The sequence below is a fragment of the Heterodontus francisci genome, chromosome 14 (assembly GCF_036365525.1).
Source record: "Heterodontus francisci isolate sHetFra1 chromosome 14, sHetFra1.hap1, whole genome shotgun sequence".
Classification (NCBI taxonomy): Eukaryota; Metazoa; Chordata; class Chondrichthyes; order Heterodontiformes; family Heterodontidae; genus Heterodontus; species Heterodontus francisci.
Window position 1 is genome coordinate 94777210 of NC_090384.1, and position 12674 is coordinate 94789883.

General features: G+C 45.5%; 1 protein-coding gene across 11 annotated transcripts in view; it reads right to left on the reverse strand.

The window, feature by feature from the left end:
• shank2b (SH3 and multiple ankyrin repeat domains 2b) overlaps positions 1 to 12674 on the reverse strand; it is a 1108014-nt gene that overhangs the window by 739662 nt on the left and 355678 nt on the right. For all 11 annotated transcript variants that reach the window (XM_068046566.1, XM_068046567.1, XM_068046565.1 and 8 more), the window contains one exon: positions 4761 to 4838. In XM_068046566.1, coding sequence (XP_067902667.1) covers positions 4761 to 4838 — 78 coding nt within the window. The remainder of the gene's footprint in view (positions 1 to 4760; positions 4839 to 12674) is intronic.

Below are 12674 nucleotides of genomic sequence, written 5' to 3' on the forward strand. Positions count from 1 at the left end.
GACATGTGGGAGTCTTTCAAACGTCAGCTGATTAGATCGGTTGGTGACTTGGGCGGAGAAATGGCAGATGGAGTTTAATCCGGACAAATGTGAGGTAATGCATTTTGGAAGGTCTAATGCAGGTGGGAGGTATACAGTAAATGGCAGAACCCTCAGGAGTATTGACAGGCAGAGAGATCTGGGTGTACAGTTCCACAGGTCACTGAAAGTGGCAACGCAGGTGGATAAGGTAGTCAAGAAGGCATACGGCATGCTTGCCTTCATCGGTCGGGGCATAGAGTATAAAAATTGGCAAGTCATGTTGCAGCTGTACAGAACCTTAGTTCGGCCACACTTAGAATATTGCGTGCAATTCTGGTCGCCACACTACCAGAAGGACGTGGAAGCTTTGGAGAGGGTAGAGAAGAGGTTTACAGGATGTTGCCTGGTCTGGAGGGCATTAGCTATGAGGAGAGGTTGGATAAACTCGGATTGTTTTCACTGGAACGACAGAGGTGGAGGGGCGACATGATAGAGGTTTGCAAAGTTATAAGCGGCATGGACAGAGTGGATAGTCAGAAGCTTTTTCCCAGGGTGGAAGAGTCAGTTACTAGGGGACATAGGTTTAAGGTGCGAGGGGCAAAGTTTAGAGGGGATGTGCGAGGCAAGTTCTTTACACAGAGGGTGGTGAGTGCCTGGAATTTGCTGCCGGGGGAGGTGGTGGAAGCAGATACGATAGCAACGTTTAAGAGACATCTTGACAAATACATGAATAGGAAGGGAATAGAGGGATATGGCCCCGGAAGTGCAGAAGGTGTTAGTTTCGGCAGGCATCAAGATCGGCGCAGGCTTGGAGGGCCGAATGGCCTGTTCCTGTGCTGTACTGTTCCAGTTCCGAAGAAGGGTCGCTGACCCGAAACGTTAACTCTGCTTCCCTTTCCACAGATGCTGCCAGACCTGCTGAGTGATTCCAGCATTTCTTGTTTTTGTTTCAGATTTCCAGCATCCGCAGTATTTTGCTTTTATATTACTGTACTGTTCTTTGTTCTTTGAAGTGGTCAAAATGGAGCATCAGGCTGCCACTTACTGCCATCCTGCACTAGATGCCACGAGTTGCTTTGCCTCTAGCTCCATGATGCATAGAACTGTCTCCTTTCAGGGGGCTGAAGGGATGAAGTGATGGAAATCCCCCCAAAAACCCCCCTGCAACTCTGGTCTCTGTCTCTCCCTGATGTTATGACAACCTTCTGCAAGGGCAGTGTGTCAGGGATTGTGTCGCACTGTGCTTGGGTGATGTGCCTACTATAGCTGAATAACTGGAGGTGGAGTGGAGGCAGGGAGAGGTGGGTGTGATGCTGGCAGCATTGGTAGGTGTGTGATGTGGAGTATGTGAATGTTAGGCGCGAGTGCTGAGTGCCAGTGAGTGCTGCTGGGTGGGTGATGGAGATGTGCTGCATTGAGCAGAGTGAGAGGTTGTTGTTGTGGTGAGTATGAGATGTGCTGTGAGGATGTATTCACTCACCTTGACCACCTTTGTGAGGTCATTGTAATTTTTCCCAACGATGCTGCCTTGTCTATGACACCAGACTCCGGGGTATTCACTTCCCGAGCGATGTGCTCCCGTTCCCTCTTCAGGCTGCATCTTGAGGGCTTCTTTCCCACCCGGGGAAACATTGCCTTCTTCCTGGAGTCCACCTCGGTGACTAGAGCATCCAGTGTGGTGGCATTAAACCGGTGAGTCCTCTCCCTTGCCGGCTGAGACGCCCTTCCAGTGCTTCAAAATGATTTTACATCAGCCATGATTTTAGGTGTGCAGCCTCCCTTTAAAAGGCAGAGAACCTTTAAAAGGCGCAGGCTGCTCAGAGTAAGTGATCACCAAACAACGCTGCTGGGCCCCCCTGCTGTGCACAGAGGTCAGAGGCAGCATGGCGAGCAAAGCAGCAGCACAGGAGTCACTCAGTCCAACACTGTTATCAGTCAAATGAGGTGGGTAGACAAAAATTTAATCCTGCCCACCTTGATTTCAATGGATGCAGGCACGTCACGAATCGTAAACCCTGTGCCCAGAAGTCAGGGCAATCCAAATTCTCGCCCATGGTTTTGTCTGTAACACATTAATGCTGCAGCTGATCAAATAACTAATCCTGGCATTCACATGGAGAACTAAACAGCTGCACTTTATTGTTTTTTTTACAGAAGGAAGGTCTTACACTCCTTTTCACTGATATAGCTCGGATATACACATTCACACTGATAGTGTGTTGGTGTATACTCTCACACCAGTACAACTGTTGGTATATGCTCTCACACTGATACAATGTTTGTGTATACTCTCACACCGATTAGAACCAAGGCAGTGGGACTAATGGACAGCCCTTTTAAACAGCCAACACAGGCACAGTGGGCAAACGGCCTTCTGCTGTGCTGTAAGATTCTCCAATTGAAAGCCAGTCAAAAAGCATTTGCTGCATATTGACTATGTCAAGCATGTGGATTGCCTCAAATTTCACATTCACTCTGAAGCAGCCAATTAAAATATATTTCACCACTCAAACTTCACACTGCAAAAAAAAAGACTGTTCACAAAGGAATCCATCAATCACCTGAGGAAGATTTTGGGGTACTGATTATTTTCATTTCCCGTTAAGTTTCCATCATTTCATTCCTTTCCTTTTTGCCATTTTAGGGATCTCCAGGTCCACTTTCATATTTCCTCAGAAATCTTAATTATTCCTATTGGCCTTGCCATCGCTAATCAGCCTTGACCATTGCAGTTTGCTCCTTCTCCAGAGCTCCCATTATCGGTTTAGACCTTCTTTCGCAATGTTTCTGAGACTGCTGCACACGTGCATTCATTCTGCACTGTGAGCATGGCTTTACTTTCCATGGTCATACCAGCTACTCACTGATGGGAGCTGGACGCAACGCTGAAAGATGAAGCTGAGATGGGATGAGATGAGGAGTCAGGTCACTCAGTGACAGCAAAACAAAACACAACAGAGCCAACAGGACTGAGACAAAGAAGAATAAAACACGAGAAGAGGGAGACAATTTATAGAAATGAGGAAGGTAGAAGGCAGAGAACAAATCAGCAGCTGAAATAAAAATCTTCATCCCTTAATATTTCCAACATTTTTGACTGTTCAGGTGAATTTTTCCACCTTTTTCTGTTTCCTTTTAAATTCTCATGAACCTTGTTTGATAGGCGAACTTTCAAAATTCATTACTGGCACAGATGGGTTTCCCAATGGGAATCCCTCAAGCTGAGATGTTTGGAATTAGGAAGAGCTATGGTGGACACCAGGCAGGTCAGGTTTTATGAAAGATGCTCCGTGCTCACCTGCTGGACCTGCCATTATGTGTCCAGCAAGATCCCACAAACAGCAATGAGACAATTTATATTTTCTTCCAATAGTGTTGAAGGAAAAATGCTGACCTGGAGACTGGGAGATCTCTCTGCTCTTCTCAGAATAGTTTCTTGGGATCTTTAGCATCCAAGCAGTCATTTGATGTCTCATGGAAAGGACAACAACTCAGTCAATGCAGAACTCCGTCAGGACTACAATGGAGTGTCTGCTTTGATTACGTACACAAGTGCTGAAGTGGAACTTTATCCCTTCTGATTCAAATGCGATCGGAAGTAGATAACAGATCAAATGTCCTCGGAAACATTGTCACACGCACACACTGCCAAAGGTTAAATTATACCTGAAAACCTGCACTTCTAGTCAGTCTCTTAAAAACAAATTTCTAAGTTTTTGAGAAAAGGAATCCACCAAACACAGTTCACCAGCTCCCAGACTCTGTGTTCACCCTACAGACACTTCTAATCAAACAGATGTTTAATTGACTGTGTTGTTGTGGGTCAACTTTGCTATCAGCCAACAGAAGGGAAACCGCACCCCCACCCTTCCCCCAGTCAGCCATCTGCTGCACATCTCTAGCATAACAGCACTTGCACCCCCTTCCCCTGGCCCCGCCATAACTAATATAGAAATGTAGAAAATAGGAACAGGACTAGGCCATTTGACCCTTCGAGCCTGCTCCACGATTCATTATGATCATGGCTGATCATCCAACTCAGTAATCTGTTCCCGGTTTTGCCCCATATCCTTTGATCCCTTTAAACCCAAGAGCTATATCTAACTCCTTCTTGAAAACATACAATGTTTTGGCCTCAACTGCTTTCTGTGGTAGCGAGTTCCACAGGCTCACCACTCTCTGGGTGAAGAAATTTCTCCTCATCTCAGTCCTGAAAGGTTTACCCCGTATCCTTAGACTACGGCCCCTGGTTCTGGACTCCCCCATCATCGGGAACATCTTTCCTGCATCTACCCTGTCAAGTCCTGTTAGAATTTTATAGGTTTCTATGAGATCCCCCCTCACTCTGCTGAACTCCAGCGAATATAATCCTAACCGACTCAATCTCTCCTCATATGTCAGTCCCGCCATCCCAGGAATCAGTCTGGTAAACCTTCACTGCACTCCCTCTATAGCAAGAACATCCTTCCTTAGATAAGGAGACCAAAACTGCACACAATATTCCAGGTGTGGCCTTACCAAGGCCCTGTATAATTGCAGCAAAACATCCCTGCTCCTGTACTCGAATCCTCTCGCTATGAAGGCCAACATACCATTTGCCTTTTTTACCGCCTGTTGGACCTGCATGCTTACCTTCAGCAACATGAGGAGGAACATATGACCCTCAGCTTGTGACTGTGCGTTACTTATTGAAACAACTCTGCTGGAACAATGTAGAGAAACGGAAAAGATTTGCTTACCTGAAATGGAGTCTGGCTGTTGTAGTTCTTCACATCCTTGTTGGCTCCACGAAACAGCAGGACCCGAGCACAGCTATCCTGTAGATTGATAGAAATAAAACACATCACTAACAAGCTATGTTGCTATAAAGTCTGTGGTTTCAACTGCTGTCCTTTGTCGTGAGTGTTCACTCTCCACAGTTCTAGCTATTTCATTGACATGGCATATCTTCAAATTCTGGCATCCCATATCATAAGTCAGGCCAACTGTGATCTCCTGGAATCGTTTCAGTCACCTAAGGGGCTTCTAAAGGAATTTGCCAATTTTTTACTTGATTGATGCTGCTTTTATTTTTTAAGCTGCCCCTTTTTACCTCCCCCAGAATGGCATGAGGTGGGAAGTATATATATTGTGTTGTACAAGACATCACCACTGTCTGGGACAGGCCGGATTGAATAGCAGATCTTTTCCTGTCCGTGATTTTCGTCTGTTTGTTTAGAAGCAGCAGCAGGAGGTTTTACAAGCTGGTTTAGTAACAAGCATATTATCAAACCAGTTTGGAAGAACTGATTCTGATAGTGGAATCGGGGCTACTGAAAATAGTTAGTTACTCTCATGTGGGGTTGCTCATAGGTACTCCAGGGTCTGGAATGGTTCTATTCGAAGCTTTTATTTCCTGGATTAAATGATCAAAGAATTGTTTCTGGGAGAAAGTTTGTTTTGTTTGTGTAATCAACAAGTTGGGTTGCAGTTTTAGAAGATTATGATTATTGTTTTGGATTGTCAGTAAAACTGACCAATCACAGAGCAAACGCAAACTTTCCATCTGTAAGCCCCAGCTTCCCTGTGCAGTCGTCAAAGGAACTGCCTTAATCTGTATTGTGAGAGTTGACGTTCATCAGATATCGGTTCCATTTCATGCCTTCTCATAGGTTAACCTATTGGCAATGGCAGCAAATTGAATTCAATTGGCAGACTGAAGTTCTTGTTAGTTCACTGCCTCATTACTTGTGGAACTCAAGCACCAATCTAATCTCTGACTGATAGTCTCATTAGTCCTCTTCTTCTGCTAGTGGAAAAGTTGCACATGAGCTGTGCTGGACAGCTGGACAGCACAGCTGCTACTGGGCATTGATTTAAATCCTAACATCACACATCAGAAAATTACATTCCCGGGGCTGTGGGCGAGTTACATCATCAACAGCACACACTCTAAAAAATCATCGCACAATCTGTATTTTGAATCCATTCACCAGATAACATGTTTCTGTAACGGACAATAAGCTACGTTACCTATTTTTTAAACACTATTATTGTTGCAACCAATCAAAATAATTGCATTTCGACTGAAAACTGTGAGTCAGTAATAAAAGAAAAGTAGACTGTCAGAGCGTACCGTACCTTTTCAAAACTCTTGCCCTGAATTTCCTTTGGACCTTCTGACGGTGCGCTGTCATAGATTTGCTGGAGGTGCCACTGAATTCCTCTATTATTTACATACACGAGGTTTTCCCCACAGTTCCAGCAATATTCTGGTGGTGCAGCAGCAGAAAGTCCAAAGAAATTGAAGGCCAGAATCTCACTGAGAAATTTCATCAAGCTACAGCAGTTACAACTTTCAAAAGATTGAAACTTCATTGATTCAGACATATACGTGACTGATCTGAAAAGCCAAACAACTCCACTTAAAGCTTTGATACAGTGGGCTGAATTTTCCCAGCCCAATGGCGACGGACTGGGAGGCGGGAGGGCTGACAAAATGGCGGGCGGAGGCATCGGGAGGGGAGCTTGACATCTTCCTGTCACCATGCCATATCGCCAGCGGTGGGAAAGTTGGCCGCTCGGACGCCCACTGAATGACCAATTGAGCCACTTAAGTGGCCATTCAAGGGCGGCCTGTTAATTGGCTGCCACTGGCAATTTGCCATCCTGGGTCCTGCCACCCACTGAAGCGGGGTCACCTCCCATTGCAGCCCCGGCGGCAGGACTTGCCAGCATGCGGCAAAATTCATCCCAAAGTGACTCGACAGAGTAAAACTTCACACATCAATTCAAAGCTATAAAGCACAACATACTGAGAAACATGACTATTCAGCGATCCACACTCCATGGAATTGGTGGTACTAGTGTCCCTGCTGAGTAAGGCTCCTTGCTGGGAACATTGAGTCTATTCTACAGAGCTGTCATCAGCTCAAAAAGTGGTTTCAAGTACGTTTCAGACTGCTGGAACTTAACTTGTAATTAATAGCCATCTTGAAACCAAGCTGGAAAATATGACGTTACAAACGGATTCACAACTTGGAAAAAAAATGCAAAGAGATTCTTTATCATGAATCTGTTAGTGTTACTCCTTCAAGGAAAGCTTGAGGATAGATAGTGATGTAGCTACTCTCAGGCTAGAAATTTCCATTCAAAGAAGTGGCTTGATAGCTTGTTAATACAGTAGAGAGACCAAGTCTTCAGAAGAAGGAATTTTCCTCCACACAAGATCAGGGTGCAGCTTGTTCAACCGTGCCCATCTAAGAGCGAAGACCAAAGTACAGAAAGTCCTCATCAGGGAACTCCTCTTTGCTGACGATGCTGCTTTAACAACTCACACTGAAGAGTGTCTGCAGAGTCTCATCGACAGGTTTGCGGCTGCCTGCCAACGAATTTGGGCTCACCATCAGCCTCAAGAAAACGAACATCATGGGACATGACGTCAGAAATGCTCCATCCATCAATATTGGCGACCACGCTCTGGAAGTGGTTCAAGAGTTCACCTACCTAGGCTCAACTATCACCAGTAACCTGTCTCTAGATGCAGAAATCAACAAGCGCATGGGTAAGGCTTCCACTGCTATGTCCAGACTGGCCAAGAGAGTGCGGGAAAATGGCACACTGACACGGAACACAAACGTCCGAGTGTATCAAGCCTGTGTCCTCAGTACCTTGCTCTATGGCAGCGAGGCCTGGACAACGTATGTCAGCCAAGAGCGACGTCTCAATTCATTCCATCTTCGCTGCCTCCGGAGAATCCTTGGCATCAGGTGGCAGGACCGTATCTCCAACACAGAAGTCCTCGAGGCAGCCAACATCCCCAGCTTATACACACTACTGAGTCAGTGGCGCTTGAGATGGCTTGGCCATGTGAGCCGCATGGAAGATGGCAGGATCCCCAAGGACACATTGTACAGCGAGCTCGCCACTGGTATCAGACCCACTGGCCGTCCATGTCTCCGCTTTAAAGACATCTGCAAACGTGACATGAAGTCCTGTGACATTGATCACAAGTCGTGGGAGTCAGTTGCCAGCGATCACCAGAGCTGGCGGGCAGCCATAAAGGCGGGGCTAAAGTGTGGCGAGTCAAAGAGACTTAGCAGTTGGCAGGAAAAAAGGCAGAAGCGCAAGGGGAGAGCCAACTGTGTAACAGCCCCGACAAACAAATTTTTCTGCAGCACCTGTGGAAGAGCCTGTCACTCTCGAATTGGGCTTTATAGCCACTCCAGGCGCTGCTCCACAAACTACTGACCACCTCCAGGCACTTACCCATTATCTCTCGAGACAAGGAGGCCAAAGAAGAGAAGACGAAGAAGAAGAAGAACAGTAGAGAGAGGAACAACATAAAATGCATTAAAATCCACTAATGTTAGCAACAGTAACTTCTAACTATAAGGGATCCTATCTGACAGTATATCAAGAGCAAGGTGCCTTGCTCACTGCTGGTGTGTATCAGAAATATTGGTGCAGTTGCCTCATGATTTTCTATGGGTGGAAAATTATGTGCTGCATTTGAAAACAGGTTGTAGCCATAATGATTGATTGTCTATCACAATGCACAAAATTATGTAAACAGACTTTTGGTCAACTGGCTTGCGGAGTTTAAAAGTGGAAGGCAGCAACTGTCTTCTGTTAGTGGCGCTCCATTGACCCACTAGTAAAGAAACAGTCCTTCTCAACCGCCTCCTCCCCGTAGCTGAAGAGCTCCTACCGGAATCACAATGTGGATTCCATCCATCAAGAGGCACAGTGGACATGATCTTCACAGCAAGACAACTCCAAGAAAAATGTAGGGAGCAGCAGCAATCTTTATACATGGCCTTCTTTGACCTCACAAAGGCCTTCCTCTCTATCAAGCGGGAGGGATTATGGAACATTCTCCTCAAATATGGCTGCCCAGAGAAATTCGTCACCATCCTCCGCCTGCTGCACGACGACAGGCAAGATGTAGTCCTTGCCAATGGATCTGCTGCTGACCCAATCTGCGTGCAAACTGGGGTCAAGCAAGGCTGTGTCATTGCACCAATGTTCTTTTCCATCTTCCTCACCACAACACTCTACCTCATCTCCTTGAAGCTTTCTGCTGGAGTAGATCTACTCTGCAGGAAGAGCAGGAAACTATTTAACCTACGTCACCTCCATTCCAGAACCAAGGTCACTCCAACGGTCATCGAGCTGCAGTATGCTGACGACGCTTGCGTACACACACATGCAGAGGCCGAGCTTCAAACCTTGGTTGATGTATTCACGGAAGCGCATGAAAGAATGGGACTTAAGCTAAACATCTGGAAGACAAAGATCCTCTATCAGCCTGCTCTCACAGTGCAATGCTGCACCCCCCCCCCCCACCCCGGACTATCAAGATCCACACCGAACCACTGGACAGTGTTGATCACTTCTCATACCTTGGGAGCCTCCTCTCAGCAAAGGCAGCCAGCGACAACGAAACTCGGCATCGCCTCCAGTGTCCTAGCACAGCCTTCGGTCGTCTAAGAAAAAGAATGTTTGACAACAAAGACCTCAAACCTGGCACCAAGCTCATGGTCTACAGGGCCGCAGTGTGACCTGCCCTCCTGTATGCATCGGAAACGTGGACCATCTGCGAAGGTGCCAGCCAGTTCGAACAATGTCGACATGCCCAGGCAGCAATCAAATGCAAACAGCGGAAGCAGCATTCAGAAATTGGAGCATCCCATTCACTCTTCTCACCAAGCACCACTTGCCCCAACTGTGGCAGGGTGTGTGGATCCAGAACAAAGAACAAACAACAGTACAGCACAGGAACAGGCCATTCGGCCCTCCAAGCCTGCGCCGATATTGATGCCTGTCTAAACTAAAACCTTCTGCATTTCCGGGGACCGTATCCCTCTATTCCCATCCTATTCATGTATTTGTCAAGATGCCTCTTGAACGTCATTGGACTATTCAGTCACCTCAGGACCCACAACCCTGGAGTGGAAGAAAGTCATCCTCATTCCCGTGGGACTGATAAGAAGAAGTAGTAAAGAAACAGGACTGGCCCAATTAATTTTTCTGCCTCTATAAAATTGTGTTCTTGGCTACCTCACAGAGTTCTAATGAGTTGCCTCGCAATAGCTACTTATAGATAAACCTTCAGAGTTTAGCTTCTGACCAGATGACACTTGATAACTACCCTTCGAAAGTTAGAGTCAAACCAAAAAAAGTAAATAGAAGATTCCTGCCTCCCACCCTGTTTACTTCTCTCTATCTTTAAAACCATCTCATACTCTACCTCTCTGATCATGCTTTCGGTCACTTTTTCCAACTCTCCCAAAGTGGTGTCTGCTATTTCCTCTTCTGTAAAGCACCTGGGATTTCTACAGTTAGGACAATAGTAACAGACTTCAGGAGAACCTCGACGGGGTGCAGAAATGGAGAGCCCTGGCAGTGTATTTGAAGGTGTCAGGACAAGTTGAGAAGGATGTTTGAAAAGCATACGATATGGCTTTATAAATAGAGGCATAGAGTAAGAAAGCAAGAAAGTTCCACCAACCCTTTATAAATCACTGGTTAGGCCCTAGCTGGAGTATCGCGATCAATTCTGGGCACCACACTTTAGGAGAGATGTCAAGGCCTTAGAGAGGGTGCAGAAGAGATTCACTAGAATGGTGTCCGGAATACAGGGCTTCAGTTGCGTTCAAAGACAAGGGAAACTGGGTTTTTCTTCTTAGAGCAGACAAAGTTACGGGGAGATTGAATAGAGGTGTTCAAAATCCTGAAGGATTTTGATGGAGCAAATAAGGAGAAACTTTTCAGTGGTAGAAGGATTGATAACTAGAGGAAACAGAATTAAGCTAATTGGAAAAAAAGGAGGGGAGATGAGGACAAATTTCTTTACACAGTGAGTTATTATGATTTGGAATGTGTTGCCTGAAAGGCTGGTGAAAGCAGATTCAATAAAAACATCTTTCAGAATGAAATCAAATAAACGCTTGAAGGGGATAAATTTGCAGACATATGGGGATAGGGCAGCGAAGTGGGACTAATTAGATAGCTCTTTCAAAGTGCCAGCACTGGCACAATGGGCCGAATGGCCTCTTTCTGTGCTGTATCATTCTATGATGCTGTATTTGAAGGCACTATATAAATGAAAATTGATGTGATAAAACAAAAGATTGCACTTCGCCACCCCCCCCCCACCACCCCACCCCGCTCATTGTGCATGACTAGTATGAATCATACCATACAGCATGCAACATTCCCTACTCCCTTGGATTCCCACTTCTTGATTGGGTTCACCACCTTATTGATTGAGTTTGCTGTTGCTTTGATGGTTTCCCAATTAGGTCCAAAGCCTATCCACGAATGAAACTATTATTCTCTTCTTGGACAAAATAGAACCTGATTGATCACAGCTAATTTCAAAGATTTTGTTGACGTTGAATCAACAAAAAAAAACTCAAAGTCACAGGGACTTTTCTTTAACAGTAAAGAACCAATTCTGAATGACATTCCAGACTGATATTTCAACACATGCCCTTTGAATGGGTGTCAGGTTCTCTATCACCAAAACTTCTGAAATATAAACAATCGTGGATTGTTGCAGTATTTTAAACAGGTGTCTGCTGTGGCTCAGTGGTTAGTGCTCTCAGTCAGAAGATTGTGGGTTCAAGTCCAAAATTTAAGTACAAAAATCTAGGTTGACAGTCCCAATGCAGTACTGAGGTGCCGTCTTTTGGATGAGATGTTAAACCGAGACCTCCTCTGCCCTCTCAGGTGGATGCAAAAGATCCCATTATACTGTTTTGAAGAAGAGCAGGAGAGTTATCTCCGGTGTCCTAATCAATATTTACCCCTCAGTCAACATCACTGAAACAAATTATCTGGTCATTATCACCTTGCTGTCTGTAGGAGCTTGCTGTGCACAAATTGGCTGCTGTCTTTCTTACATTACTTCATTGTCTGTAAAGCGCTTTGGGACATTGGGTGGTTGTGAAAGGTGCTATATAAATGCAAGCCTTTCTTTCAAGTCTTTCATCATATCTTGGGTTAAATGTTAACTTTCATAAAAGATGCACAAAATGAACTGTGAAAATTATTACAGAACATACTCCATACAGAAAAATCACACAGAGTGATACAGAAATCTTCTCAAAGAGTGTGGGGGGAGGAGAAAGTTGGGAGGGAAGGAAAACAGTCCGTGAGTTAATGTTGGGGAAAAAAATCTGTTGCTAGTTGTGATATTTCACACACTCCCTCAGCACTGCACTGAAGTGTCAGCCTGGATTATGTGCTCAAGTCTCTGGGGTGGGATTTGCAAAATGTTTGCATCATTTATATGAGCAACTAAGGTTCAAGGCCCACTCAGAGTTTAGAGCACATAATCAGAGCTGACACTTCTAGTGCAGTACTGAGGGAATGCAGCACTGTTGGAGGTACTGTCTTTCAGATGAAAGGTCCAAGGTCCTGTTGGCCCTAACATTCCTCCAAAAAATGCTAGGATTACTCGTGTGAACAGTTAGGGTTCAATTTTGTGGGAGTTGACCGTACGCTGCCCTATCTTCAGGATAGTATAACCCGGGGGTATAACAATAATATTCTGCACGCACCCACCGCGCCCCCCCGTGGCAAACCTCGTGAGCTGAACAGGATAGTTGCAGGTCTTCAATCTCTCCAATGTTGCACTTTGTTAGCATCAAGTGAGTTGCAGCTTG